This window comes from Theileria equi (genome assembly GCF_000342415.1).
Source record: "Theileria equi strain WA chromosome 2 map unlocalized gcontig_1105316255037, whole genome shotgun sequence".
Lineage (NCBI taxonomy): Eukaryota > Apicomplexa > Aconoidasida > Piroplasmida > Theileriidae > Theileria > Theileria equi.
The window spans coordinates 1956332-1983485 of record NW_004668230.1 but is presented as its reverse complement, the minus strand read 5'-3'; the positions used below and the strand labels follow the sequence as shown (position 1 = coordinate 1983485).

The 27154-nt window shown below is 37.3% G+C and overlaps 19 protein-coding genes across 19 annotated transcripts, besides 1 other annotated feature; 9 read left to right on the top strand and 10 right to left on the bottom strand.

The window, feature by feature from the left end:
• Positions 1-93: 93 nt before the first annotated feature.
• BEWA_043980 (hypothetical protein) lies at positions 94-1149 on the bottom strand (the record flags this gene model as incomplete). The annotated part of the gene is made up of 3 exons (XM_004833752.1): positions 94-234; positions 359-418; positions 451-1149. 3 exons carry the CDS (start codon positions 1147-1149, stop codon positions 94-96), a joined length of 900 nt encoding a protein of 299 aa, XP_004833809.1.
• Positions 1150-1286: 137 nt separating this feature from the next.
• Positions 1287-1657, bottom strand: BEWA_043970 (conserved hypothetical protein; the record flags this gene model as incomplete). The annotated part of the gene is made up of 2 exons (XM_004833751.1): positions 1287-1597; positions 1627-1657. 2 exons carry the CDS (start codon positions 1655-1657, stop codon positions 1287-1289), a joined length of 342 nt encoding a protein of 113 aa, XP_004833808.1.
• Positions 1658-1695: 38 nt separating this feature from the next.
• On the bottom strand, positions 1696-3385 carry BEWA_043960 (hexose transporter, putative; the record flags this gene model as incomplete). Its single annotated transcript, XM_004833750.1, has 1 exon — positions 1696-3385. Exon 1 carries the CDS (start codon positions 3106-3108, stop codon positions 1696-1698), a length of 1413 nt encoding a protein of 470 aa, XP_004833807.1. The 5' UTR covers positions 3109-3385.
• Positions 3318-3355: a sequence feature (AT_rich).
• A 32-nt stretch (positions 3386-3417) lies between the features above and the next one.
• Positions 3418-4747, bottom strand: BEWA_043950 (hypothetical protein). The gene is made up of 7 exons (XM_004833749.1): positions 4496-4747; positions 4378-4455; positions 4230-4341; positions 3925-4195; positions 3795-3878; positions 3676-3760; positions 3418-3639 (listed from the first exon to the last, which is right to left on the bottom strand). Exons 1-7 carry the CDS (start codon positions 4692-4694, stop codon positions 3599-3601), a joined length of 870 nt encoding a protein of 289 aa, XP_004833806.1. The 5' UTR covers positions 4695-4747; the 3' UTR covers positions 3418-3598.
• A 27-nt stretch (positions 4748-4774) lies between these two features.
• On the bottom strand, positions 4775-5045 carry BEWA_043940 (signal peptide containing protein; the record flags this gene model as incomplete). The annotated part of the gene is made up of 2 exons (XM_004833748.1): positions 4775-4890; positions 4925-5045. The coding sequence occupies 2 exons, from the start codon at positions 5043-5045 to the stop codon at positions 4775-4777; spliced, it is 237 nt and encodes a 78-aa protein (XP_004833805.1).
• Positions 5046-5650, bottom strand: BEWA_043930 (ubiquitin/ribosomal fusion protein, putative). Its single transcript, XM_004833747.1, has 2 exons — positions 5578-5650; positions 5046-5483 (listed from the first exon to the last, which is right to left on the bottom strand). Exon 2 carries the CDS (start codon positions 5468-5470, stop codon positions 5075-5077), a length of 396 nt encoding a protein of 131 aa, XP_004833804.1. The 5' UTR covers positions 5471-5483; positions 5578-5650; the 3' UTR covers positions 5046-5074.
• Positions 5651-6093: 443 nt separating this feature from the next.
• On the top strand, positions 6094-7443 carry BEWA_043920 (transcription initiation factor iie, alpha subunit, putative; the record flags this gene model as incomplete). The annotated part of the gene is made up of 5 exons (XM_004833746.1): positions 6094-6416; positions 6451-6706; positions 6743-7226; positions 7261-7364; positions 7402-7443. The coding sequence occupies 5 exons, from the start codon at positions 6094-6096 to the stop codon at positions 7441-7443; spliced, it is 1209 nt and encodes a 402-aa protein (XP_004833803.1).
• Positions 7444-7461: 18 nt separating this feature from the next.
• BEWA_043910 (queuine tRNA-ribosyltransferase, putative) lies at positions 7462-9030 on the top strand (the record flags this gene model as incomplete). Its single annotated transcript, XM_004833745.1, has 9 exons — positions 7462-7602; positions 7648-7783; positions 7821-7945; positions 7981-8081; positions 8115-8310; positions 8340-8545; positions 8580-8655; positions 8691-8832; positions 8868-9030. 9 exons carry the CDS (start codon positions 7462-7464, stop codon positions 8969-8971), a joined length of 1227 nt encoding a protein of 408 aa, XP_004833802.1. The 3' UTR covers positions 8972-9030.
• A 323-nt stretch (positions 9031-9353) lies between these two features.
• On the top strand, positions 9354-10998 carry BEWA_043900 (protein kinase domain containing protein; the record flags this gene model as incomplete). Its single annotated transcript, XM_004833744.1, has 5 exons — positions 9354-10083; positions 10119-10285; positions 10319-10579; positions 10614-10722; positions 10757-10998. The coding sequence occupies 5 exons, from the start codon at positions 9354-9356 to the stop codon at positions 10996-10998; spliced, it is 1509 nt and encodes a 502-aa protein (XP_004833801.1).
• Positions 10999-11001: 3 nt separating this feature from the next.
• On the bottom strand, positions 11002-11479 carry BEWA_043890 (signal peptide containing protein; the record flags this gene model as incomplete). The annotated part of the gene is made up of 2 exons (XM_004833743.1): positions 11002-11076; positions 11111-11479. The coding sequence occupies 2 exons, from the start codon at positions 11477-11479 to the stop codon at positions 11002-11004; spliced, it is 444 nt and encodes a 147-aa protein (XP_004833800.1).
• Positions 11480-11572: 93 nt separating this feature from the next.
• Positions 11573-12785, bottom strand: BEWA_043880 (conserved hypothetical protein; the record flags this gene model as incomplete). The annotated part of the gene is made up of 3 exons (XM_004833742.1): positions 11573-12047; positions 12105-12585; positions 12623-12785. 3 exons carry the CDS (start codon positions 12783-12785, stop codon positions 11573-11575), a joined length of 1119 nt encoding a protein of 372 aa, XP_004833799.1.
• A 274-nt stretch (positions 12786-13059) lies between these two features.
• On the top strand, positions 13060-15510 carry BEWA_043870 (hypothetical protein; the record flags this gene model as incomplete). The annotated part of the gene is made up of 1 exon (XM_004833741.1): positions 13060-15510. The coding sequence occupies one exon, from the start codon at positions 13060-13062 to the stop codon at positions 15508-15510; it is 2451 nt and encodes an 816-aa protein (XP_004833798.1).
• Positions 15511-15524: 14 nt separating this feature from the next.
• BEWA_043860 (nucleosome assembly protein, putative) lies at positions 15525-16510 on the bottom strand (the record flags this gene model as incomplete). The annotated part of the gene is made up of 3 exons (XM_004833740.1): positions 16200-16510; positions 16059-16162; positions 15525-16022 (listed from the first exon to the last, which is right to left on the bottom strand). Exons 1-3 carry the CDS (start codon positions 16306-16308, stop codon positions 15525-15527), a joined length of 711 nt encoding a protein of 236 aa, XP_004833797.1. The 5' UTR covers positions 16309-16510.
• A 476-nt stretch (positions 16511-16986) lies between these two features.
• On the top strand, positions 16987-17670 carry BEWA_043850 (hypothetical protein). The gene is made up of 3 exons (XM_004833739.1): positions 16987-17104; positions 17140-17441; positions 17476-17670. The coding sequence occupies exons 1-3, from the start codon at positions 17061-17063 to the stop codon at positions 17649-17651; spliced, it is 522 nt and encodes a 173-aa protein (XP_004833796.1). The 5' UTR covers positions 16987-17060; the 3' UTR covers positions 17652-17670.
• Positions 17671-17780: 110 nt separating this feature from the next.
• Positions 17781-21350, top strand: BEWA_043840 (elongation factor Tu family protein; the record flags this gene model as incomplete). The annotated part of the gene is made up of 1 exon (XM_004833738.1): positions 17781-21350. The coding sequence occupies one exon, from the start codon at positions 17781-17783 to the stop codon at positions 21348-21350; it is 3570 nt and encodes a 1189-aa protein (XP_004833795.1).
• On the bottom strand, positions 21269-22152 carry BEWA_043830 (conserved hypothetical protein). Its single transcript, XM_004833737.1, has 2 exons — positions 22002-22152; positions 21269-21967 (listed from the first exon to the last, which is right to left on the bottom strand). The coding sequence occupies exons 1-2, from the start codon at positions 22063-22065 to the stop codon at positions 21351-21353; spliced, it is 681 nt and encodes a 226-aa protein (XP_004833794.1). The 5' UTR covers positions 22066-22152; the 3' UTR covers positions 21269-21350.
• Positions 22153-22180: 28 nt separating this feature from the next.
• BEWA_043820 (conserved hypothetical protein) lies at positions 22181-23401 on the top strand (the record flags this gene model as incomplete). Its single annotated transcript, XM_004833736.1, has 3 exons — positions 22181-22728; positions 22763-22939; positions 22974-23401. Exons 1-3 carry the CDS (start codon positions 22251-22253, stop codon positions 23399-23401), a joined length of 1083 nt encoding a protein of 360 aa, XP_004833793.1. The 5' UTR covers positions 22181-22250.
• A 264-nt stretch (positions 23402-23665) lies between these two features.
• On the top strand, positions 23666-25180 carry BEWA_043810 (signal peptide containing protein). Its single transcript, XM_004833735.1, has 2 exons — positions 23666-24974; positions 25010-25180. Exons 1-2 carry the CDS (start codon positions 23848-23850, stop codon positions 25155-25157), a joined length of 1275 nt encoding a protein of 424 aa, XP_004833792.1. The 5' UTR covers positions 23666-23847; the 3' UTR covers positions 25158-25180.
• Positions 25181-25279: 99 nt separating this feature from the next.
• BEWA_043800 (eukaryotic translation initiation factor 3, putative) lies at positions 25280-26658 on the top strand (the record flags this gene model as incomplete). Its single annotated transcript, XM_004833734.1, has 9 exons — positions 25280-25422; positions 25482-25527; positions 25565-25718; positions 25755-25854; positions 25890-26039; positions 26076-26177; positions 26212-26268; positions 26301-26424; positions 26459-26658. Exons 1-9 carry the CDS (start codon positions 25333-25335, stop codon positions 26656-26658), a joined length of 1023 nt encoding a protein of 340 aa, XP_004833791.1. The 5' UTR covers positions 25280-25332.
• Positions 26659-27154: the final 496 nt, after the last annotated feature.

The window sequence follows — 27154 nt, the reverse complement described above, 5'->3', positions numbered from 1 at the left end:
CCGTGGTTTCTTTGGTAGCATTCGAGATTATTCCTGCTATTGCCGTTGATATATGTTGGGAGTAATTGTTGATTTGACGCTTCTATTTATCATTTATTGTTTTGTAGTAAATATAACCTTTGTTTCGATTGTGGATTCCAGCTCCAGGGGTTTTCCGGAAGTTTCCAATTTTGCTTTGATTGCAGCAACAACTTTGGGGACAGTATCTATGATTTGTACTTTCACATTATCATTCTGTTTCAATGTGTAATTGCTAATATACTTGCCGTAATGTGTGTCTTTTTGATATCACCATATTCAATGTACTTTGATGAAACATTTATATACTATATACTGCCAATAGATTTCCTTCTCTTACCAGGAACATGATATTCCACGTTGAATCTGGTGCTGATTTGACAGGTATGCTTGTAATATACTAAAAGGCCGTAAAATACCGACCCAACATACATTATGATGTCTTGTTATTCCTGGTGGATGTATCATTCTAGCAGAATTCTTTATACATAATTTTTTCGTTCTTCTTGGTGTTGTTATTCCATATTCTGACATTTTGCTTTTAAGTAGCATGCTGTATGAATAATTATTTAACACATTTTGTTGAGGCAACCTCATAGATTTTGAAATAATACAACTATCATAAGAGTGTTCTGGTAAAGGAATTCCATTTATACACCTCACCAAGTATATAATGGCAACTCCATTTGTGTTTGAATTTGTTTTTCCAACAAAGCATGTTATGGTGGCATTATTTCCGTAATTAGAATCCTCCAATGTGGATTGTGAATATACTTGTATATCCTCCAAAATGACTGATTTGATTAAAATTTCCAATGTACCAACTTTTGAAACATATGGCTCCTTTGGAATTTGTGTGGAATGGATTGTTTGATTGAATATCTTTAGGGTGTATCTTGCCTGTTTAATTTTGGGAATGTTCTTGGTTGGTTTAACCTCCGGATTGTGAAGGGCTATAATGTTGACGTAGGACGATAGTAGTTCTGCTATATTTTCCGGAATGAAACTCCTGAACTGATGGGATTTACTTTGGGGTGCAAGAGTAAACGACCTCCGTATGAATTTTGGTTTTCCATGGCCAATCTTGATAGCTAACTGGTTCTCTGGATATATTGCAGACGAGGGGCTCATGACATTTCGAAAGTACAATACTAAACTTCCAAACTGTTAGGTTGTCAACTCTAGGGAGCTCGTGTTTGAGTTATGTGGGCATACCTCATTGTGATAGATAAGGAGGACCCCGCTGTGACTGATGCAAACACTAGTATCTAAAGATTGTTTGGGTTGGTGTGTCGACCTACCGTTTTGAGGCCTAGACCGAATGCACCAGAACTTTCCTCTAATTTCTTTGATGAGTTGAAAATTTCTCCGATAGACTCAATTGAATCGCAGCTTATGCCACAACCATCATCCAGGCAAGTTACTTGGATCGGATCTTCAGGTTTGCATTTAGAGATGTCAAGGGCAATGTGGTGTATTCTTTGAGTCTTTGATTTGCAGGCATCAAATGCGTTATCAATTAGTTCCTTGCATATAGTAAACAGCGCGCTTTTATTATTTAGACCGCTCAGTGAAAAATCTGCGTAATAGGATAAAATATAAAAAAACTACTCTGAGCAAAGAATTCTAATACGTCCATGGACAAGGATAAAAATTAGAGCGAATATTAATGTGAAATTAACTGTAAGCCTTTCCAATGGGGAGACCTTTCGTTTCTTTGATGAAAAAATAAACGTGCAGGAGGTTTATAACCGAAAAGATAAAAACCATAATATAAACAAACTTCTCAGACCATGAGAGTAGAATATCGGAAGTACTAAGCATCAAACAAGCCGTAGTCCAGTTGGCAAAGACTGTGACAGAAAAGGCTCCATTCTTGTATTCGGGGGAGTACATTTCCGGTATGTAAACCCAAAACACACCCCCCATACCCAACGCAAAGCCAAAAATAAAACCAATTGTTCCAGCAACTGAGACCCATCCTGACCATGCAGCCTTTGCATCAATCAGCTTGGAAAGTGCTGGTAGCGTCGAGAATACCGTGAAAATAGAGATACTGGTGAGGAAAAATGTCCTCCTCCCAAACTTGTCCAGAAAGGGGACTTGAAAAATTGTTATTAGGGTATTAAGGAGTGTAATACTGCAGGACAGTACAACCGCATTGTATGTACGACCGAGCATAACGGTGAACATCTTGGCGGTATTTGAGGTCAAGATTGAAATGCCCGTAAGATGTTGGAAGATAGCCAAGATGATGCCATGCATGATGGCTACTCTATACGTCTTGTTTTTTACCGCTTGAATGAATGAAATGTTTGGTGTAGCCTTGGCAACCTCGAGGTTACGATCGATCTCCTCGTAGACCTCATCCACCCTTTCAGGTCCGTGGAGCTTCTCAATGACGACTTTAGCCTCCTCCACTTTGCCCTTTTCCACGAGTTCGTGAGGTGTGGACATTGTGAATGAAACTCTGAGGAGGACCAGAGCAATTGCTGAAAAGAAGGCGGGGAACATTTGGCAGAAGCGCCACAAAAACTTGTCAAGAAACGGGATCGTAACATACACACTCTTGGCACCAAGGACATAACCGTGAGAAAGTTGAAATGCGCAGGACGCAAACTGCCCAAATGTGATGCATGCAGGGTAAATTATGCCAAAGGCTCCTCTAGATTCAGAGGGACAAATTTCACTAATAAACATCGGAACGACTCCAGACAAACCAATGGCAACGCCACAGGCTATGCGTCCAATTAGAAGACAATTAAAACAATGCGCAGTGGCAATCATCGTAGACCCAGCAATGTATAGGGAGGATATCAAAGTCATGTTTACCCTTCGCCCGTACTTTGCAATGAATCCCATGAGAAGTGACCCACCAGCAGCACCAGCATAGATCGCCCCGTTGGCAATACCTCCAAGTATGGCCGCTTTACTACATTCAATAGTCTCAGCGCCTTTACACCACTCGAGTTCCACAATCATAAAATCCTTGCAAATGTTCAAATTGGCTGTGGTGAACCCAAAACTGAGGGCTAATAGTGACGCAATCGTCATGCCAACTATCAACTGTGGCTGAGTCTTTTTCGACATTTTTAGTCATGTATAATAATCATTTAACCTATGGTACAGAGAGTTGAAAGCAAAACTCCAAACAAATGTCGTATATTTCCAAATTACTCTAGAGCGTTCAGCTAAGAACAGATCCGCTGTGAATTAAAATCCAAATCGGCTGAGTGCGGCATTGCATTTTAAATGTTTAAGAAACTAGCCATCGCATACTACTGGATTAAATAGACTTCATTAAAATAATTCTATATATTTAAAAATAAATTAATATGGAACAACTATGCCAAATTATTATTTCGTCTAGCGTTCCCGGTGATAGCATCCCCCAGATTCCATGGCGCCTCACTTTAAGTACAGCAACCGATTTTGCCACGCGGGTACCAGGGTAACCCATGTGTGTGCATTTATCTACCAGAATTAAATATTTATATAACATACCATCGTATTTATGCGGTGATATGTTATTTTTATTTGCTATTGTCTGAGCCCGCGTGTCACCATGATTTAGGCACGTTCAAATCGGATAAATTATCCACACAGAGAATACCACAAAACCTTTTATTGTTTTTAGAATAAGAATCTACGGCTTACCTATGATACAAGCGTGTCTGACCGCCAGATGACCTAGGGAAATTCCCACTTTACTATGTATATTGAGAGGGGCGTTTGATGCGATCTGAACGTATTTGTGAGAATCTGATGGTTCTTACGCGTGTCCTATAAATTTCCTTCTTGAAATATCCGGAGTTTATTTCGTGCAAGTATAAATTGAAGATGCCGTGATGTGCAGGAAGCTGGGTGTAGTATCATAATTTACAGTGACTTTTGCGCGTAACAAACCTGGAATGTCGTAGTATATGTATCCTGTAAAAAATCCATATTCTTCCGCAAAATTATATCAAAATATTCGACCTCCAGCTGGAGGATGTGATCTCTATGGCTTTTTTGAACTTTCAAAGATATGTTAAGAAGTTCGTTTGTGCAATAAATCTTCTCGTTATTTTTTCTTGGAACCTTTTCTTCCACAGATTCTATTTTTACGGTTTCATATTCTAGTCCGTGATGAAGGAGATACTTTGACATAATGTTGACCAGACGAACGTTGTTTGAGCTGTTCAAGATTGTGTGTGATTAATTAGACAAACTTGCAGCTTAGAGACTCATTTGAAAACATATCCACAGAACCAGAAACGACAATGCGTAGATCATCCGATCCAGAATCTAAAATTGTGACAAACTCCAGGTTCTTGCCAGAGTCTGAAAAATGTAACTATTTCCAAACACTCAACTAACTCGCTGATCCTTCCAGGGTTGTTGTTATTGTACCTTTTACTAGCTTTTTAACTTGTCTTTTTGTTGATATGGCTGTTCCTACATATTTTAAATGCATAGAGGACCTGTGATCTAATACCTCTGTAATGCACATTTCCATATGGTTCTCCTTCAATTAATGGGTATATATCATTTGGGTTCTTTGAACAATTGAATATAGACTTGCTCTCCGTATTAAAATCCTTGGTTTCACTTGGAAGAATGTCTATGCCAAGCTGATCAAAGAGCTTAGGTCTTGTGGTAGCCGAGTTCTTTTGACCGGCTATAAACAGGCTCATGGAAGCATTTAGGTCAATGTAAGAATTTATAGTCGTATTTAACGTGGTAACAATTTCATCTATAGCATTTTTTAATGGAATTACACCTTGTCACCTGTAAGATGGTCTATTGCCAAAATTGCGAGGTCATATAAGATACGACCACCATCATTTAACTTCAAATCTCCAATGAGAACTTCTTCCCATACGATGTCACCTGTAAAAGCAATAGTTGGAAATGTGTAAGATACCTCCGACTCTGTGCTTAAAGTGACAGAGTTTTGAAGCAGTAGAAGGAGAGTCTGTTAGGAAAATGCCAATTTTATTACAATAGACTATACGCGATATAGTTAGTATAATAAACAAGAACATAATAAAGAGTAAAAGTTGTAGTGAGGTGATTAGTTTCCACCCTTGATCTTCTTCTTAGGTCTTAACTGGCTACATCTTCCACACTTCTTTTTGCGGCAGTTGGTAGCCCTTGGTGGCAAACGGGCATAGCATCTACGGCAAATCATTTTGTCACAGTTATACTTTTGTGCCAATATGACCAATGAGGGTTCAATGATACCACCGCGCAATCTAAGGACAAGATGGAGAGTACTCTCCTTCTGAATGTTGTAGTCAGAAAGTGTACGTCCATCCTCCAATTGCTTACCAGCGAAAATCAATCTCTGCTGATCTGGAGGGATACCCTCTTTGTCTTGAATCTTGGCCTTGACATTCTCAATCGTGTCACTGGGCTCCACCTCGAGGGTAATGGTCTTTCCAGTAAGAGTCTTTACGAAAATTTGCATTTTGATAAGTTATCTGTAAAAGTTATGTTGAATATGGCGCACAATTGGGGGTATGATGGTATGTGGAGCGGTTTGTAACATAAAACTGGCCCACAACTAATCCCTACCTGTATAAATGTATTTAAATTAAAAACGATAATTTGTGTTTTATTTATTCACGCAAATACAGAACTACAAAGTGAGACTCGTCGTCGGGAAGTTTCAAAGGGCTTGACGTCGGGCTGCTCCAGTAACGCTTTACACCAAGAGGCAATGAACTGCCCATAATATTTTACATTTATCGCAATACATATCCTTACACACTTTATAGGATTGTTATCATTCGTTTTATTTGATATGTAACAGATTTTTGTGTTTGAGGTTCATATCTTCCGATGACAGAGGACAATAATCCTAAAAAACCAAAATTGCAGCTTAAATCCGCGGTTTTGTCTACACCATTGATAACGTCCGAAACTTGTATCAATATAGCCGAGCCATCTGCAGAATCAGTCCACAAGGAGCATTTTGATATATCTTCTACCACAATTTCCGAGCATTTTCGTACAATTCAACATGAATTAAACAAATGGATTAGCTTACACATAAACGAATAACTTTATCTGAATCGAGTTGGTTTCAGAATGACAGTCCCTATTAAAGGAGGATCTGCCATGTCAGCTTTGACAGGAGAAATAACGAAAAAGGCATACGATAAAGAAACATTCGTATCTTTAATGGAATGTTGTAGTCGATTGTTCTTTCGTGATGAAGAAATTGTCATAATTGACCTGCTCTTAGCTACGGAACACGCAATCTCCGAGAAGGACATTGAGATTGAAATTGGTTTGCCAGAACAATCCATACGTGAACACCTTACAAGACTTGAACATCACGGAATACTTACTAGGTTTTCAAATGCCCAGAGCACAAATATTTATCAGAAGACTCCACGACTACCAAAAAAGTTTGTTTTTCTTACCAAAAATATTCTCCTGCAGAGAAATAACGAAAGAAACTACCACTGGTCATCAGATGTATTGGAGAATTAATAACCATGTGGTACTTGTTATTCATTACAAACTCTCTAAAATGGAGGAAACATTGCAACAAAGACGTAAAAGTCTTTATGAATGTGATCGATTTTTATGTCCCGAGTGTAACTCCACTTATGATGCTCTTGAAGTTCAAAAGCTAGATATGGATGGCTTTGACTCTCATTTTATTTGTTACTGTGGAACAAAGGTTGAGTTAGATGTAGGTGGTTTCATTTTATAAATAATGCATCTGTAGGACAAGTCTGCGAAAGATGACATGTATGCTTCTCAACAGAAGAGGTGTGAAGATCAGGTAAAGACGCTAAAAAAGTGTTTGTATGAAGCTTGGGGTATGGATGTGCCTGAATTTCCAATATTCACACGGAAGAGTGCACTTAAACAGTTGATTGGTGAGAACAACAGTACTGCCAATGCTGAAGAATCAAGCATTGTCGGTGAAACCAGTAGCGCTACAGGCGCCCCAAGTAGCGTCGCCAGTGATTCTAGTGCCACAAACGCTAAAGATACATCGAATTCGGTCATAGCATCCGATACTGGGAATCAAAGTAGTATCGCATATTCACAGGGAGGAAAGAAGATTCGCTTTCATATGCGCGTTGCTCCAGGTGTACAAAATTTGGTAAAACCATCTAGTGACCCTGTTAAACCAATAACACCATCCAGAGAGCCTGTTTCGTCGGGGATTGTGCAAGAAGTTGTCTCGTCTGAGATTGAATCAAGTAAGAATATCCTAGTTTTAAATATCATTTGCAGTTAAAGATGAGGTTCCAAACTTTTATATCTCCAAGTTGGACAAGACTTTAAGCCTAATAGAAGCACAAGAATACCAACAACACATGACTAATGCAGAATTTGAGGTGAGATTAGTCCAATGGGGAATATATTCTTTTTTAGGACTTCCTCGAGTTGCAAGACAGATATTTAAATGTTATTTAATTTCTTTGTACTTTAATAATGTGTGATATTTTAAAGATATGTGCTACTGATGGTAGAGCTCGCACAGGAATTTTGTCTTTGTCTCATGGAGAAGTTAGGACTCCCATCTTCATGCCAGTTGGCACCAAGGCGGCGATAAAGGGGATGTACTATCCAAAAGTAAGTTAAAATTATATCTTTACGAATAATAACATGATTTTATAGTTGGAAGAATCAGAATGTGTACTATCTTTGGCAAATACCTACCACTTGGCCTGCAGACCAGGAAAAGAAGTATTCTTGGAAGCTAATGGCATACATAACTTTACAGAATCACAGAAAAACTTCTTGACAGACTCTGGTAATTGCAATATTTGGTTGTACGATCCATTATTTAGGTGGATTCCAGATGGTATCTTTATCTTCATTATCGCAAGTCACAGAAGAAGGAGTTTTATTCAGAGATCCATATGATAGTAACCTTGAGATCCTTCTAACTCCGGAGGAATCAATATCTACGCAGGTTTGTGTATATATATTCCATATATATCATCATAGAATGCCATTGGCGCCGATATTATAATGGCTTTAGACGATGTAGTATCAGCCACTATAAGAGATAAAGAAAGATTGACGTTAGCGACACATCGTACTACAAGGTTTGTTGGTTTTCCATATCCCAACTACTCTAGGTGGCTTGATCGGTGTATAAAAGCTCACAATAATCCCGAAAAACAGCAATTGTTTGCGATAGTACAGGGTTCTATATATCCAGATTTGCGAAAAGAGTCATTAAAATCCCTCAAAGCAAGGAAGCTTCCTGGCTATGCAATTGGTGGTCTCTCGGGTGGAGAAGATAAAACTGACTTCTGGAGAGTTGTTGAACTGGTATTTTTAGTGTTCGTGTTAACGTTTAGTGTACGAGAGAAGGAATTGGACTACCAAAGGAGAAACCCCGCTATTTAATGGGAGTTGGTTATGTTCTAGACATAATAATCTCGGTTTCTCTTGGTTGTGATATGTTCGATTGTGTTTTCCCTACTAGAACAGCTAGATATGGAACTGCTTTAACAGATTATGGTTCAATAAGATTACAACATGCCATCTATCAGTATGATTTTAGGTTTGATTGTTGATTCAAGTTCATGTTATTACAGGCCTGTTGATCAGGATTGTGACTGTTTGTGTTGTGAGAAATATTCTAGATCATTCTTACACTATAACTTCAAAAAGGTTAGTACAGATTCATTGGAGATAGCAAAATTCAGGGTATCCTGACAACTAGACTCTTGACCATACACAATATAAGATACATGATGCATCTATGTAAGCGTATGCAAAAGGCTATATCAGAGAGTACATTTGGATCATTTGTCAGGGAGATTCTAGAGAAGATGTATCTGGAACAAGGTTTGTGATTGAAAACATTATACATCTTACCAAAGGGGAACTTCCACCAATATGGGCTAGAGATGCACTATTAGCCGCCGGCATAGACATATCGGATATGTATACGGACGATATTGCTCCACAAAGATGCTTCGACTAGACTTTGATCTTTCTGTCATTACCGGTACAAATTTTCGTCGATAAATGCAGAAATTTACTATACTAGATCATAAACGCAGCCATATACAAACCATTTAATTTTAAACCTTTATAAATATCTGTCTTGCATTAGAGTTTATTTCCAGGTAGCGGCCTAGCTTGTAGCTAAACACGTCAGTTTGTGATATAGATGGAACTATCGCTATTCAAAATTGGTATACAGCCATTTAATATTGTTAACATTCCGATATTCAATAAAATATTTTAATGTGTGCATTATTGAGTGTCGTTTTGACATGTAATGCATCAAGGTGCATATAACCTTTTTTATCATACAAATCAAAAAGATCGTTGGTCTTCGAGTGATTTGATAGAATATAGTCATGAAGATGGAAAAGAATACTCAATTGCGCGGTAAATCTGAGCCTTCCCCTAGAAGGTCGTCAGCTAGCTCCAGAGATTCCAGTGGTTTGAAGGCGACTCCTGGGATGTTTGTCAAGTTTACAAAGTCTTCCTTTAAGGAAAACTATAAAGCAGTGAAGCTTTTGGGTAAAGGATCCTTTGGTGAAGTTTTGCTTTGTATTCATCGCGCTACTGGAAATCAGTATGCCATCAAAGTGATTAGCAAGAACTCATTGAAAAAGAAAGGAGACCACGAATCATTGCTAAGGGAAGTAAATGTACTAAAGGATTTGGATCATCCTAATATTATGAAAATTTTCGAGTTTTTTGAGGACGAAAAATACTATTATTTTGTAACTGAGCTCTACAGCGGTGGAGAGCTGTTTGACGAAATTGTCAGCAGGAAACGATTTAGTGAATATGATGCCGCTAGAATTACGAAACAGATTTTGAGTGGAATTACATACATGCATCGTCAGAATATTGTTCACCGTGACTTGAAACCCGAAAACCTTATTCTTGAGTCTAGAGTTCCAAATTCGAATATACGCATTATTGATTTTGGACTTTCAACATACTATTCAGATGAATCTAAACTAAAGGATAAGATCGGTACAGCATATTACATTGCTCCAGAGGTCCTAAAGGGAATCTATGATCAAAAATGTGATATATGGTCTATTGGTGTAATATTGTACATTCTTTTATCTGGTAAGTTTCCGCTATAGAAATTTAAATGTGTTTAGGATTTCCTCCATTTAATGGCGCATCAGAAGCTGAAATCATTAAAAAGGTTCAGGCGGGAAAATATTCTTTTGAGATGTCACTCTGGCAAAAGGTTTCAGAGTCCGCCAAAGATCTTATACGTCGTATGCTTTCTTACAATCCAGCAAAACGTATTTCTGCCGCTGAGGTATTTTGTTTATCATTTAAATATATTATTTAGGCTTTGGAACACCATTGGATTACATTCATGACCCGTGATCAACAAGTTGACTTACCAAGCTTAGAATTGTCTATTGACAATATGCGTAACTTTCATTACTCTCAAAAATTTTCCCAAGCTGCCATGCTTTACATTGGATCAAAACTTCTTACTCGTGACGAGAGTAAATCACTAACTGCAATATTCAACTCCATGGACAAGAATGGTGATGGGCAATTGGATCGTTCCGAGCTTATTGAAGGCTATATTGAATACTTGAGGGTTTGTAAACTTTGTTTTTTATCTTTGTGTACAGATTAAGGGACAAGCATTTGAAACTATGGACCGTTCAAGTGTTGAGGAGCAAGTCGACTTGATCTTGCAAGAAATTGACTTTGACAATAACGGCTACATTGATTATAGCGGTTTGTTTTTAATTATAGTTCACAGAATTTTTAGAATTTTTAACTGTTGCCATGGACCGTCGAACACTTTTCTCCAAGGAGCGTCTCGAAAAGGCCTTTAAATTATTTGACGTTGACAATTCGGGAACAATTTCTTGTAGCGAGCTTTCTAGAATCTTTGGTATCACAGATTTAGGAACTGAGCAATGGCAGCAACTTCTCAAGGAAGTAGACACAAACAATGATGGTGTGATTGATTTTAAAGAATTTAAGGCAATGCTTACAAAGTATGCCTAATTTTTAATATTCTGACTTCAATGAGCCTGTTTGTTTAGCAATACACTTGTATGATTTGGGGAGGCAGTGTGAAAAGCACTAGATATGATTGTTGATATATAATGAAACTTACATCAATGTTGGTCAGATTTCCCGTTTCTAGCCAGTATTGCAAGCAATTTGAGACGATACAGTGTACTGTATTGCATAGACAGAACTCCCAATTAACTGTACTATACCATGGCACAGTACAGGAATTGTGTGAAGTTACACACTCAACAAATTTGTGACTCGAAACATCGCCTTTTGGTCCTAGACAATATTTTAAAACTACCCTGAATGGTGAGTCTCTGAATTCCTCCAAACTCTTATGAAACTCTGGATCCGAGCCCTGCGATGTTTTTTCTAGCAACCTCTTTGCACTTTCAGTATAACAAGTGTCATCTATGATAGTTCCTTCTATAAATGTTATACTAAACACAAAGATGAGTGCGATATACATTATTAAATGTTAATAATTGTGTCTATAACGCCACCTCCCCATTATTAGGGTTGAACTCTTTCCAATTTCGACCATTTAGTATCAAACAGCACTCTATGAAGAAAAATGTGTGTGCTTAGATATACAAACCTGGTAGCGAAAAATGTAGTAGGACATAGTTGGTATGCTCTTAGAGTCCAATAGTGTGTTATTCTCTTGTGCCTGGGTACGAGGTATCAGTGAATGTGTAACAAACTGTCTCTTCCGAACAATGCGTGATTGAATTTGAGAGCATTTTATACATTGAGGATAGAAGTGCTGCTTAGGTTTCACCAAACTTAGAGGCACAAGATTGTGCTTCAACAGGAATGAAATGTATTTCCCTTTGAGACGTTGTTTTACCACTCCAGACGGCGGTTGATGATCAGCAATATAACGCTCAATCTGTGAAATGTATCCGCATGTATGACAACCATACGTTTTCCCGACTTTCTGGATGGTTCTCTTCTGGGCCTTTGTTGCATATTTGTATCCGTTTGCCTCCAGAGATAATTTTGGCATAGCATATGCGCCAGGGTGAGTTATTTCACTAGGAGTAAATGAATGCAAACTAAAATATGAGTGTTTTGCTTATGGTAGAACAAACTTTCCGCCCAGGAGTAGAAATGTTGCCAAACTGTATGCAGATATTACGGCAATTTCTCTCTTTAAGAGTTGTCTTTTGGTAGATTGTAGTTTTTCTGACTTTACCCTTGTATTTTCCGAGTCAACTATGTTCTCTACAGCTTCTTGTTTTAGCTTGTTTTCACTTTGGAGGAAAGATGTTAAACGGTTTACAATATTGACAGGTAATTGTACACAATATAAACAAGCCTTATTAGGGACAATGACTTCATATAATCTTTTTAATGAAGAATCATTGTTGTAGCGTTTCATAACATATTGGAAAATTAACTCAGAGATTCTATAAGATAGAAAACTTCCAATTGACACTGTCAATATTCCAGAGAATTTTCCGTGCAGAAGATTTGAAGTGTCAATTTCTAATTGGTTTTGTAGCATCTGTGAGATGTTTGCTATTATCAGGAATAGGATGTTAATGAGTAAACCTTGCGATAAATACGTTCCTACATGTAAGAGTGAATAATTGGCTTATACACCTACCACACGTTATGGTACACAAATGCCAATCTATAGCCTTTAGACCCTTATTTGTAGGCAATATATAGTTTTTGCCATAAGGTATGAGTTTCGCCTCCAGGGATCCTGGATTCTGGGTTCCGGCCACACCCTTTTCGTAGCTCAGAACATTGGAACGTGATAACATCTTTCCCTCCATAGGAATCAGAAAAATACCCAAAAGTAGATTAAATATCCATAATTTCATCTATACCAGCTTATGTGAAGAAAAGACGATGATATAAACCTGAGAAGTGTGTATACAGAGATTCCACCAAAGATTCTGTAAAGTAGCACAATATATACTACAAATTAGTAGAATATAAATTCTAGGACCTTCTTAAAAATGTTGGCACTAGAGATCGTGAAATTATATTTTTACACCATGTGTATTTACTGAGAGCCATCACTTTGTATTTCTGATGTTGAGTGGTTTTTTACGAAGATATGACAGGATAAATGGATTAGAAGTAGTTTTTTTGAGGAAAATTTCTCACGTTTCTGAAAGTGTTATCCATTCTTTATTAAATGGTATAAAAGTAGCGAATTCTAGGACTGAATTTGACGATTTAGTAAGAAATGTAAAGTTACTATCTGAATACAAATATGAAGATCAAAATGAGGCAAGATTTAGCCAAGGATCCGCCTCTTTAGAAACATCGAAACACCCTTCTTCCTCAAGGCCAGGGCTTCCGATTAAGAGGGATTCCGACGATGAGATTCAAGTTAGTGGAGATAACGAGGTTATAGTTTTATATTCTATATCGAACCTGGTACGTAAGAAGAATGATAGTCAGGAATTATGGATCTTCCTCTCGGACTATACCATAAAAGTACTAGAGAATTGGAATTTTGGTCACGTGTACACTTTGTTGGAGATGTTGATAGGGTTTAAATCGAGAAATGATCTAGTAAATAAAAGGATAGATTTAATTCTACACACGTTGTTGAATAGAGTAAATTCCATCATAGAGGAACATTACTCCTCCGGTTCCGCGGAGATTATTAATGTTCATAATTCCCCTCTTTATGGAAAATCATCTACTATAAACAAAAATGTTGGGAAATTACTGACTACTAAGCAAATTATTAGCTATAAAGCCCTCTGGAAGTTATGGTCCAGATTGTCATTTTGCAAGCATTTGGACTCTAAAATTACAAAGCATCTCATGCTAACATTTATGGATAGTAACAAGGATGAAATAGACAAGTTTGATCTGATGGCAGTTGTAAGAACACTGGATATTTTATTCAGCGATCAAAAATTGTTGAGCAAGGTAGAAGAAAGATTGATGCTCAAATTTATAAAACGCTTTTTAAAAATATACTCATACACAAAGTGGAATGATGATAACAATCTTCATATTAAGAATAACAATATTGATATCCATCAAATAAGAAGGTCCCTTTCCTTCCTTGCACAGGCTACACACGTGTTTCCTACAAATTTAATCACGCTCTTTACTTCAAATTACTGTAATCATGGCTTCAAAAATTTTTTGAATGTAGCTCATTCCGTAATAATCAAGTTTAGAAATGCTTATTTGAATGTTAGTGCCAACCTTGATAATTCCGAGTCCCGTTTAGGTCAAAATGACTACCAAAAAGATGTTAAAAATGCATTGTATTATAACAATAGCAAACTCTTTATCAAAATGTTTGGTAATGTAATAATTTTGATGAAATATTTGGATTATGTTCACATTGTTAACTATTCAGCAGTTGAAAAATCGTATTATATTTTCAAGAATGAGATCGCCAAACTATCAATGATCTTCCTTCAAACCATGAAATTTAGCGATCTGATGATAAAGCAGAGCATGTGCATATATTATTTGCTTGTGACAGCCATTTGTGACCATTTTTCAAAGGCGGATAGTGCAATTCCACTCGCATTAATTGAATGCGCACTTAAAGTCACAAGCGAAATGGGTGCATCTGCGCTTGTTTGTACCAACTCACTTGAATCTCTACGATTATTATCCCATATTGACAGAATAGTCTCCCTGAGAATTCGAACATATATTCCAGCATTGAATGAAGTTGACTCGTTATGTCTAAAAAAAATGGAAGAACTTACAAAAGCCTTTTCCTTGCAATATTCATACTTTTTATCCACCAGTTTGGATAATCCATCTTATCGTATCCTATACGTTACGCTGATGAATAAGTATGGTTTTTTTTCTCCAGAAATTGGGTATTCGTTTTTGAAGGCATTAGACGGGAATTTTGAAAATTTATCTAGCCATGAGATTGGAATGCTTTGTGATCTATTTTTAAGAATCCATTTTCTAATTTATAGAGACAATTCTGAAATCTTAGAATTAGTAAAAATTAACATAAGATCTCTGGTGGATATGGTAAGTGATAAAAAGATCAAACTTAAAACTAGGAACCTAACTTCTTTAATGCTGTGCATGCATACATATGGAATACTTCCAAAATGTGATACAATAAAGTCCATCGTACTTCAAAGGATAAATCATCTGAATTTCAACAATCTTGTTAAAATCCTACCAATCTCAAATTATTTTTGTATAAATGAGCACGTCGTTAGCGCACTACTAGGTTTAGGAAACGAAATTGAAGATCTAACTCCACTTGTTTCTCTTCTGGAGAGTAGAAACACTGATATTCTGAAGATACTAGGGGATTTAGAGAATATTAAAATAGTTGATGAAGATTATTTCTGGGGATTGTATGTGTCAAAAAAGAGAAATCAGCAGATTTTTTGCAGATACTTCAGGGGTAGATCTCTAGATTGTACCCCAGTGATATCTTTAGATGATGCTACTAAGCTACTAAAGTTTTATATAGATACCAATGCAGATAAGAGTATTCCACTGTACTCAAAACTTCAATTGTTAGTATAAATATTCAAGTGATTTTAGAGCTCTTCATCATCAACAATATTGTATTCGTCATCAAAATAATCCATGGCGACAGTATCCATATAGTACGCTAGAGGGGCGTGCCAAATCTCCCTGCGTATTATCTCGCCGACATCTGGACGATCTACCCATTCTTCCTCTGTGAACCATTCAAAAATTGACCAGTCAATACATCTGTCATTGTTTCTAGCCTTTAAAGCTTCTTCTATTGGACTTTTTCCGGGTTTCCATGTTATTTTTGTACATTCTTTTACTGTCTCTTTGTTTATATCGAATTCCACATGTTTTACCAAAACTAGGGGGCTCATGTATTCCTTCGCCTTTTCGGAAAATTCTAGTGTTAATTTATATGATCCGTTGTTATCTAGGTTGTCTTGTAAATCTATCCCCTTTAGGTGCTCAAGAATCGGCAAATCGGCGGAAGTAAGATAGCTAAGTGCTGGATGGTGTGTCAAGGCTTTACACCAAAATCCCGGAACTTTTTCAATTATTTCCTGCACAAGTTTTGGATATAATTATGTAGGTCTTACTTGACGTTTCTTAAAGAATGGTTGCTTCTTTTGGTCATACTTTCTTTGTAACTCCATCTGTTCATTTGCACACTCTTCGTCTAATTGAAGCAATTTCTTCTGAACTGCATATCATTGTATTACAATTTTAAGACTAATTACCTTCATCAAACTCCGAAATATGCGAAAGTAAAGGATTTTTATCAGCGGAATCATGAGCTTCAGCTCCTTCCACTTCTAAATTAGTGGACTCTTCCAAGCTTCTCTTCATTTTATCAAACTATTATCCAGTAGTGCTACTATATAGGCGATTTTAAACTATGTAAAGTCAAAGAAAAAATAATTACGAGTAAAGCACAACCCGCGGGTTTGTGTTCGTATAATATGCGTCGTATGTACTAATTATACGGATGTAATATATATTGTGGGCGTATATCTGCACTAAACTGTAGATTTAACGATAAACTACAGATAGAATCCGAGCTGGGTCCCCACAGCATACAAATGGCTTATACGCTAAGCATATTGAAAGTATGAGTAACCTTTGGAGAAAAGTATGCTTTAAAGGATAGAAATAGCTCTACACCTGAGTTGTAGACCTTAGTAGGGGCAGAGACACAACTTGGATTCAAATTTTCATTGATTGGCTCTTGGAAGGTACACATCTGGATATGAATTTGCTAAATCAAACTAGTATAATTTAATAACTCCTAGAAGTCCAATGGTTGAGGGAATTTATCGTATAGGGACGGTTACGGAAATTTGTTCTTAATCTCATCTGGTTTGTACCTAAAACCATTAGATCTGCAAATTTTATCTCTGCCGAAAGACAGAATCTACATATTTAGATCTTGGAATGTACTGAATGATTGTGATTGGTATATCCTTTGGTTGGGTAGAATCACAATTCAATCTTGTAGTGTACCTTCCCTGTTCAAAATGAATTTTTGTATAAATTCATTCTTTCTTATCATATTAATAAATTCTTTAATAAACTCTTCGATTGCTATTAATCCAAATACAATGACGGCACCTTCATGTTCAGCTCATCATTCATCAACGCCGGAGTACGTTTAAATTACAAATTGACAGAAATATGCAGAGGCGGTGTGATTTACTTGGGTGGACATAAGGATGGATTGACCTCTGATCCGCATACTCTAATGGTGAGCAAATCCGCAATGGTAAATGATGAGGTATTTACGATACATTTGGATAGCCAAATAACTACTGGATTTGAATGGATGTGCCTTGATGTATATCCAAAGGGTTCATATCCTATCAAGAGTGGAAATTATCATGATGCTCTAAGAGATGTTTTAACCAAGGAACACAAGGAAAACCGATCAGAGAATGGATGCAAAAACCATCACATAAGTGTTAGCAAGTTCCATACCCTTAAAGGTTTAGATACATTAATCTATACTAAACAATTTAGGCTCTGCTAGCTCGGGTATTCTCGTATCTGGCGCCCCTGAGCGTTCCGCCGCTACACTCGTAATCGAGAAGGACGTTCCCCTCGGTTCTTACGTTATTCTTTTGGGCTACGGTTCCACATTCAGAAACACCGATTTCCCATCATTCAAGGAAATACACATTACTGTAGTAGAATAGAAATAATATATTTTCGTCTATATTAAACCATCTATTATGCGGACTGCTCCTGGCATGGAAAGCCTTCCATCTTGTTAGTGTGTATTTTTTATACTATTGCTGAGTTTTATGTCTCAATCGGCATAAAGAATGAAAGATGTTACAGATGTCCTAGGATTGACGGAGAACATTCGGAACGTATGCTTTTTAGCTCACGTTGACCATGGAAAGACCACATTATCAGATAGTTTAATTTCAAGCGTTGGTATTATAAGTGAAAGACTTTCCGGAAAGCTGAGATACCTGGATAACCGTGATGATGAACAACGTCGCATGATTACAATAAAATCCTCCAGTATATCGTTACTATACTCAAAACCAGGGATAAATTCAGACAAAAATACTAAAGAAACAACTAATCATAGTCCTAGATTGATTAATCTTGTAGATTCCCCGGGACATGTTGACTTCTCTGTTGAGGTTTCTACCGCTGCCCGTTTATGCGATGGAGCTCTTTTGATTGTCGATGTAGTCGAAGGAATATGTCCTCAAACTAAGGCAGTTTTGAGGCAAGCATGGCATGAAAATGTTAAAACGGTCCTAGTTTTGAATAAGCTTGACAAGTTGATTTTGGGCTTACACATGACCCCTCTAGAAGCATACAGACGTATGTACAGTTTAGTAGAACAAGCTAACGCACTAATTTATCAGCTGTATATGGAAGAAGTCATTAAAAATGAGGATTTACCTAATATCACAAAGAGCGAGAAATGGTTTTATTCTCCAGCTGAAGGAAATGTAGCATTTTGCAGTGCTATACATCGTTGGTGCATTTATATACCAGAGTTTGTATGTCAAGTTGCCAACAAATTAGGTATTTCCCAAAATAAAGTTGATGCCCTTCAGAAGGCGCTTTGGGGAGGCTATTATTTTTGCAACAAAACAAAATCTGTAAAGGTTTGTAAAGGCGACGAAAAGCCAATGTTTGTTCAATTTGTACTTCAACAAATATGGACAGCTTATGATGCAATTATTTCATGGAATACGGAATATATAACTAAACTTGTTACACACTCCAGTACCAAATTGTCCACAAGGCAGTTGAAATTGCTAGAAAACCCGAAACTTCCAAGCTCCGATGAACGAGACGAGTTATTACAGGCAATCATGAGCAACTGGCTCCCATTATGCAGCGGAATGCTACGTCTCATCGTTGATTCACTACCTGACCCAAGTTCCGCAGCTAGAAAACGCCTCAAAAAAATATGCCCAGCGATATTATCATATGAAAAATATGATCATATTATACAATCACATTCGTCTGCTCCTGTAGTAGTACATATCGCAAAATTTTTAGGATCAGATTTAAGACATATGCGTCTTACCAGAGATGTATTACAGGGGGATGAACGTGCTGGAGATTTTATCGCATTTTCTCGCGTATTTAGTGGTACGGTCCGACGAGGAGATTGGTTATATATCTGCAATTCTACAGCACCTACTAACGATTCTGAACCTGAACAGTCTAACCGTCTTTGCGTTTTAAAAGTTATGATACTCATGGGCGCTGATTTAATAGATGTAGATGCTGCGTTTTCCGGTAATATTGTAGCACTTCTATTATCTGAGACAGCTGAGATTCCGAATGAAGAAACGCAAAACCTGAAGAGACAAGAGTCGATAAAGGATGTTATGGCCTGGCTTTTGTCACTAGCGGATCCTCATAGATCTAGATTACACACAAGTGGTGAATATAACAGAAGTCGCATATCTCGTACCGGAACTCTTTGCAGCGTTGATCGCCATCTTACACTTAGTAGCGATCCTAATTTCCCACCATTTTCACCACCGACTTGCGAGTTCAACAACTCGATTATTCGTGTCTCTGTAGAACCACAACATGTTAAGGACATGAATCAGCTACTCATCGGTCTTGCTCTTTTGTATACCGCTGATCCAGCAGTTGAATTTGATATTTTGAAAACTGGCGAATATGTTCTAGCATGTTGCGGAGAAATTCACCTGGAGAGATGTATAAATGACCTCGTAAACCTATACGCAAAAATACCAATCAATGTCTCAAAATTGAGAGTTTCTATAAGAGAAGGTATAGTTGATTTGAATTATAGCGATAATAAGGGATTGTCCTATTCTAGTGCTTTGAGTGTTAAGGTAAATTTCCCACCATGGAAAAATACACAAACGGAGGAATTACCAACTGATCGGGATTGTTCCACAGACAAGGGACAATTTTTACCTGTATCTGGAATTGAAAATTTGTTTATAACGGCTGATGCTGTAGCTAAAGGTACAGAGTATTCTGTCATTGGAAACGGTGATGTTGCAATCTTTCTAAAGACCAAACAAATGTCATCACAAATCCTAAAATACCTAGATGATAACAGTAAAGATATAAAAGGTGCTATATATAGCGGTGATGTACCCCTAAAATATGTCACAGATACAAGTTCGCCTACACTGACAAACTGTCTAAATGCCATTGAAGAAGATCTGTATTCCATAATTACTGGGGATGTTGATTCTAGTCCTCAAAAAAAAAACTATGGCAAGCTTTGGGGTATGAGCTTGAATAGGGGGAGCCGATGTCTGCTGTTTTACAATAGAAATTCTTGTATATATACATGCAATTCAAATGCAGTAAGCAAAGAAAATATGACCTGTCTAGAACCATTAAATTGGTCATTTGCTGATTCTTATGGAAGGACAAATTTATCATCAATTCAATATTCAAATTTAATTACGAATTTGATTTCTGGGTTTGAAATGGCATGTCAATCTGGTCCAATCACTGAGGAACCATTGAGAGGTGTTATATTCATTATTGAAGGAATATATATCGCAGGGATACATAAAGTTTTACAATCTACAAGTGAGCCACGTACACCGGTTAACAAACCATCAGATGTTTCAAAATTACCAGATCTACATCTAGTCATAAGTGATAATTTAGATGATTCCTACGATCCTGATAAGTTTCTGGAAACCCATGGTCTAGACTCTGCAACGCTACGGACTCCTAGCCACACTTTTGACGATAAGAGTGATTGTGCCTTTGATCATTATTCAATAAAAATTAGTGATTCATGCACACTTGCTTCATCGAGGAGGTCTACTTCCTACCCATTTTCAGGGAAACTAATGTCCTCCATGAGGAGCCTCTGTAGAAAGGCGTATATGCAAAGAGGGCGTCCAAGAATCTATGAAGTTATTCTTCACTTGGATTTGCAATGTGATCAATCCGTCCTTGGAAAAATTTATTCTGTTCTTCAAAAGCGCCGCACGCAAGTTATATCTGAAAATGTTAAGGATGGAACAACCACATTTATAATTGAGGCAACAATGCCCGCATCTGAATCATTTGGTCTAGCGCAAGATCTGCGCTCAAAGGCATCTGGTGGTGTAATTTTCCATCTTCAGTTTAGTCACTGGGAACTCATACTGGATGATCCTTTCCCAGAAGTATCAATGACTGACGAGGTATTAAATTTTCTTTATGAACGAATGTCACAGGAACTAGAAGATGATGGCTTTAATATGGCACTAATGTTGCAATCAAATGTTCCACGAAAAATAATCAACCACATAAGGAAAATCAAGGTAATTTACATGTTTACAAATTATAAAATTCAGGGTCTTCCTACCGAAGAAAAGATTGTTCATTCTGCAGAAAAACAACGTACTTTATCTACAAAGAAATGATTATTCTAAGGCCTCAATTTCCTTCAACATATCGATCGCATCCTTCATACCACTCACATGCCTTTTAAATCTTTTGTTTGTATTTGCATCTTCATGTGGACGTTTGGAACCTGAAGTGGAAATATCTGCACTTTCTTTAGTCTTATTATGTGGTTCATCCTGACAACTATCGGCGTTTGCCTTTGGTTTGGTACACCTTGCGGTTTTGAGTGTTACTTTGCAGCAGTGGTATCCCCAAGCCTTGGTTTCAACGTCATAATAACTACCAAACACGGATGTATGTCCATATTTGAAGCAGTCTTCTCTATATTGCGATTGAATTATCAGTTTATGAGTAGAATTCTGTTTTTTTTTACCTTCTTTGTCTGTACTCTCAGGTAATATTAAACCACAGGTATCATTATCGGCTAACCGAGAAGATGTAACAGCATATCTCTTATTCTTCTCTTCTGTGATCATTTCCATCTTCCTGAGTTCCTCTTGTTCCCTCAATTGCCTTTTTATTTTTGAAATCTTGATCTCCTCTTCTCGTTTCTCCTTCATTTCCTTGAGACGTTTAATCTCTGCTTTGTGCTTTTCTTCCGCCAACCATACCTTTTCCAAATTTTTGTAGTTGCCTAGAAATTATTGTTAAGAAAATGAATAAAATACCTGGATGGAAGTGTTTATGGTTGATAAAGGCGGCAGATTTATTACCAATTTTACCCATCCACATCTTGAAAAAACCTTAATGTTAATAGTAATAAAAATACGGTATCAAATAGTAGTCATCACCTTATATAAACTACAATAAATATCAAGTGATGCGGATGGTACCTACATTTGTGGTACCGGCCAGTTTATATGAACTTTTGGCCATGATTACAGAAGAAAGTAAGATTTAAAAAATGGGTAAGATGTATGATCACAATGGATGACGAACCGGTGCCTATATATGGAACTTTATCAAAGGCTGAGGCCTGGAGGCTTCAGAGGCACTATTTCCCGAGCAAATTAGGTGGATATCCCGCATGGCTCAATCCAGTCGATCTTCCTGAAGAGAATGAGCTGCATTGCGATATATGTTCTTCTATCATGACTTTCGCCATACAGGTCTATGCTCCGGATGATATCTATGAAGAGAACGACGCTTTTCATAGAGTAATCTATACGTTCGTCTGCCAGCCTTGTGGTACTAACTGGAAGGCATTTCGCTCGCAGCTTCCTCGCCAAAATGATTTCTACGATTACCATCCAGTTGATGACAACATCATTTTCCCAGATAGTGAACTCATAAGTAATTGTTGTTTGGCCTGTGGCCTTCCAAGCAACAAGGTAGCTTCAGAGCCTATACCAAATATAAACTCACTAAAGGTAGCGCTTGTGGATTCAGAGACAGGTAACATTGCAGCCTTTGAATTTTATTTACATAGAATTTCGGGAGCTACACTATCGATGTAATATAGCTGTAAAGTATGGTTCACTATCTCCTGTCCTAGATGAATGGATATTGAACATTTGTGAAGGAGAAATAGCACATGATGAAGACTACCTATCGCACGAAAAGTCACTGTATGAAAAATACATTGACAATAAAAACGCTGGAGAAGGTAATCATTTATTCACATAACTAATACCTAACAGAGGAGATGACTCGAGCCGAGGAAGAAGATGTTGAAAACATGCAAGAAGAAAACAAAACAATCGACGAATCATTTATGAAGTTTTGCAAGAAAACTACTCCTAACGAAGTTTTGTATTATTGTAGAGGAGGGGAACCTTTGTGGATTAGTGACAGAAGCCCTAGACCAGTTATAGACGGTGCGAATCTAAGTGCTAATGATGAAAGTGAAATCATGGTACCGAAATGTGAAAGTTGTAGCGGCCCTCGCTCTTTTGAATTTCAGATCCTACCCCAATTGTTGTTTTATATAAGTAGTGATCGCATTGAATTTGGAAGTGTTTCGGTTTATACGTGTTCTAAGTCATGCAAGATATCAGGATACCAGAAGGAATATATCCTATTTGAGAAGGACTATTCTATGGTACCAAAGCCTCGTAGTGATGATTAAACAAATAGAATTTAGTTCTATATAATCCCTGCTAATGTGTACCAATGATATGGAAACGCCGATTGAGAGGCGGAACGGAACTACGAAGGAGGACGATACACAGCAGGACTTTATGACGGAGTTCTGATATAAATCATGCCATACCCTTATGAATAAGTAGAATATATGTAAACTATTAAAGAATGATGATACATTCCTTCATATTTCCCATATGTGGTAAGAATCTTGTCAAGATTCTCTTCCCCACACCTTGCGTGTATAGACATTTCCGAAAAGGAAGCTGTTATTCGCTTATTTTATGGATTCAAAAACTTTAGTTTTTGATTTTACTTGCATATTCATCTTTACATCCTGTGTGGTATAATTTGACCGTGTGCAGGTAGAATCCCACACAACCATCGTAGTATAGATTATTTGGGGAGGATTCCTTGTAATGTTTTAAAAAAATGTATGTAAATCTGCATTTAGCAATATGTGGCCTCGCCATATTCTTCTTAAATCCTCTCTCTGCGGTATACTCTTTCGATGTCGATATCCGCCCCTCATCTGAATCTCAATCGCCCGAAGGGGCGGTCGATAACTCAGTTCCACTTACTGCTGAAGGTTCTAAAGAAAAAATTGTATTGGAAAGTCAAGATTTTGAGGCTTCTTCTGATGCAGACGACTCCTCAAGTAAGGAAAGTACTTCAGATGGATCTTACTACAGTGACTTTAAGAAATTCCAACAATCAGGTGTTGAGATTGACACAGAAAAGAGCTATACTGTAAGTGCTATGTTGCCTGTTGGAGAATTATTAGTATTGGCTACTCCAAGCGGTTGTGCTCTTTTGGATAGCCCTGAGGCTGATTCTTCTGCGAAAGTTGAGCCTCTGGAATTCACTTTCAAGGTTTCAGAACTGGAAGATTGTGGAAAGTTAACTGACTCAATACTATCCGAACTCAAATCTGAAATCTCCTCAAACTGGGAACTTTTGTCTCAATCTGGTAGCTGCAAGGTTGGAGAGTCCTTCACAACTTTGAAGGAAATTGGCTTGAGAACCTCTCCAAATGGCAGAGATTCTTATGAGTATACTGAAACAACTACAACCCCTGGCGATGCTGATCAGTTTGCAACTTCATTCTTGGCCTCCCATTTGAATGTCAACTTGCTTCCAACAACTGATGATGGCGTTTTTGTCTGTCATTTTGACATTTCTGAATCAGATAGCACACAAGATGACTCGAAATTTGAGGATTTTCTAAATTCCCTCAACGATACAATTTCCTCCAATGAATTTAAGGAATTGGAGAACAAGTTCAAGAGTGTTTTGGAAGAAACGAAGACTCGTCTTGATCAGGAGATTGATACAGGTAAAAAGATTTTAGATGAGCTTAGTCAGCACGGGATTGATTCAACTGAATGCCACAAACTTAGCTTGGACAGATGCAAGTCGGTATCAAAGTGCGATGTTGTAAGTATAAATGGTGAAGAAACATGCTTCGTTTCTCCAAGAACAATCTTTTGGCTAGCCGATACAAACTGCGGACTCCAATCAAGGACTGCACTCTTCTCCATCGCTAGGGATCTCGTCAGGTTTGTTTATTCGCTAGATGTATAATTTTACGCAGTGCTGGAATAATGAACGAGAAACATTATCAGACAATGAGACAGAGCTACAACGCTTCGCAAATTTGTAATGCCATAACTCACTCGTACCTTTCTGCAGACATTACACCCAAAGAAGATAATATATTTAACAGAGCATTTGAACTTTAATAATTTCAACCTTATATATCATCAATCTACCTTGTATATATTCATTCACATCATTAGTACCCTGTGAAGAGTCTCTATCGCAGGGTGTATGGGCCCGCAGGAATCTAGTGCGGTTGTCCGTCACTACAATTTTCCCTAACATTTTATATATTCTATACTATTAAAGCTCCCAGAAATGAAGCCAATCATTCTGAGAGGACATGGAAGACCACTAACATGTGTAAAAACCAATAAGCATGGTGATTTGCTCTTCACCTGCGGCAAGGTAATTAATGTGCCTATACATGTCTTGAAAACTTTAAACACGATATATAAAATATGTAGGATGCAATCTTGGCATTGTGGAGGACAGATACAGGGCAACAATTAGGTAAAATATAGACCATTCCACTATACACTCTCCTTAGGTCGCTATAACTGTGGGCGCGCTGTCGTTTGGGGTTGTGACGTCACTTTTGATTCAAAACTACTACTGGCAGCCTCTGGAGATTCTAAAATTCTCATATTTGATACCATAAAGGGTGATCTCTTGGCATCGATACAGGAAGAAGGTGCCTGCAAGTACGTTTATGGATATTCCTATTAAATTATATCTAGGTATGTGGAATGGAATAGGAATCCAAATTTACAAAACAAATTTGTCATGATTCATGATGATTTTGGAGAATTTGTAAAGATGGCTGTTAAAGTATACGAGGTACGATAAATATACATTGCTCAATCGTCCCTTAGGTTCAGTTCAGCACACTTCCAGATGGAACGGTTAATGTTAACTATAACATTAACTGGATACAACGCAACTATCGTAACAGATGCAATCAATGCCATTGGGGTCCACTAGACAAACATATAATTACTGGGCATGATGATGGAATTATAAATGTTCGTTATATACATTCTCTAATAATTGTATTTCAGATATGGGATGCTGAAAATGGCGCACATGTAAAGAGAATAGAAGCACACAAGCAAGCGGTAACATGTATCTCATTCAACACCTACAATTTGCTAATGTTATCTGTAAGTTTATTTTCACGCTAATAATACAATACAGTGTTCTTCTGATGGAACTGCTAAACTTTGGGAAGCCGCAACATGGTCTAATATCAAGGTATTTTTTTTTAAATGCTTCACATTCCTTAGAACTACAAAACTGATCGTCCTTTAAATGCATGCGATATATCGCCATCTTACAATGTAGAAGATGGTAAAAAGGCCCATATTATTTTAGGAGGTGGTCAATCAGCTGATGAAGTCACAACAACAGGTTTGTCATCCTTGAATGCATCGGCGCCATACAGCGGCATCTGAGGGTAAATTCCAAGCATTATTATACCATCTTATCCATGAAGATGAAATTGGAAGTATAAAGGGTCATTTTGGTCCAATAAACACTCTCACATTTTTGGCAGATGGATCTGGATATGCCAGTGGTGGTGAAGATGGATTTGTCAGAATCTATCATTTTGATAGAGACTATATACTAGATAAATACGACTAAGTGATAATTTACATTACTCTTTGTTGTACTATTGTGAATTATGATATCTTTGATACATAATGCTGAAATAATTCCCATAATTAAAAAATAATGATGGTTTCCTCCACATAGATCTACACGCAAATACACTGTAATAGTTTAACAATATGTAACTTATCGGAGATACTACAATTCTAATTATAGTAGAAATGATTAGAATATCTGTTTTTTATCGTACAAACAGAATAATATTGTGAGAGATGCTTTAGCATACGAAGAATGGCACATCGTCATGTGGGTGCCTTCTTAATTAACTTGTAAAATGAATGCATATAAGGTAAATTGTACCAATAACTAATCATAAAGGTTTATCCATACGGACAGTACAAAGTTGTTAGCTCATAAAATACAAATAATTTATCTTCGGTGTAGGACACCTCTTTCCATAGTTATAAACACAAGAATCCACAACTACGATAGATCATACACTCATGAATGTATTTCCCGAGGAAACAGC

What these genes read in the sequence shown, in the direction of transcription:
- BEWA_043950 (XM_004833749.1), bottom strand. Translation starts at nt 4,694, where the DNA reads ATGAGCCTGTTTATAGCCGGTCAAAAGAACTCGGCTACCACAAGACCT. An exon ending in TGGAAATGTGCATTACAGAG is followed by an intron (nt 4,456 to 4,495) that starts GTATTAGATCAC and finishes TAAAATATGTAG; the next exon opens with GAACAGCCATATCAACAAAA. An exon ending in AATGAGTCTCTAAGCTGCAA is followed by an intron (nt 4,196 to 4,229) that starts GTTTGTCTAATT and finishes AATCTTGAACAG; the next exon opens with CTCAAACAACGTTCGTCTGG.
- BEWA_043930 (XM_004833747.1), bottom strand. Translation starts at nt 5,470, where the DNA reads ATGCAAATTTTCGTAAAGACTCTTACTGGAAAGACCATTACCCTCGAG.
- BEWA_043850 (XM_004833739.1), top strand. Translation starts at nt 17,061, where the DNA reads ATGACGGCACCTTCATGTTCAGCTCATCATTCATCAACGCCGGA. An exon ending in CATCATTCATCAACGCCGGA is followed by an intron (nt 17,105 to 17,139) that starts GTACGTTTAAAT and finishes AGAAATATGCAG; the next exon opens with AGGCGGTGTGATTTACTTGG. An exon ending in CAAGTTCCATACCCTTAAAG is followed by an intron (nt 17,442 to 17,475) that starts GTTTAGATACAT and finishes TAAACAATTTAG; the next exon opens with GCTCTGCTAGCTCGGGTATT.
- BEWA_043830 (XM_004833737.1), bottom strand. Translation starts at nt 22,065, where the DNA reads ATGTGGATGGGTAAAATTGGTAATAAATCTGCCGCCTTTATCAACCAT. An exon ending in CCATAAACACTTCCATCCAG is followed by an intron (nt 21,968 to 22,001) that starts GTATTTTATTCA and finishes AATAATTTCTAG; the next exon opens with GCAACTACAAAAATTTGGAA.
- BEWA_043810 (XM_004833735.1), top strand. Translation starts at nt 23,848, where the DNA reads ATGTATGTAAATCTGCATTTAGCAATATGTGGCCTCGCCATATTCTTC. An exon ending in ATCGCTAGGGATCTCGTCAG is followed by an intron (nt 24,975 to 25,009) that starts GTTTGTTTATTC and finishes AATTTTACGCAG; the next exon opens with TGCTGGAATAATGAACGAGA.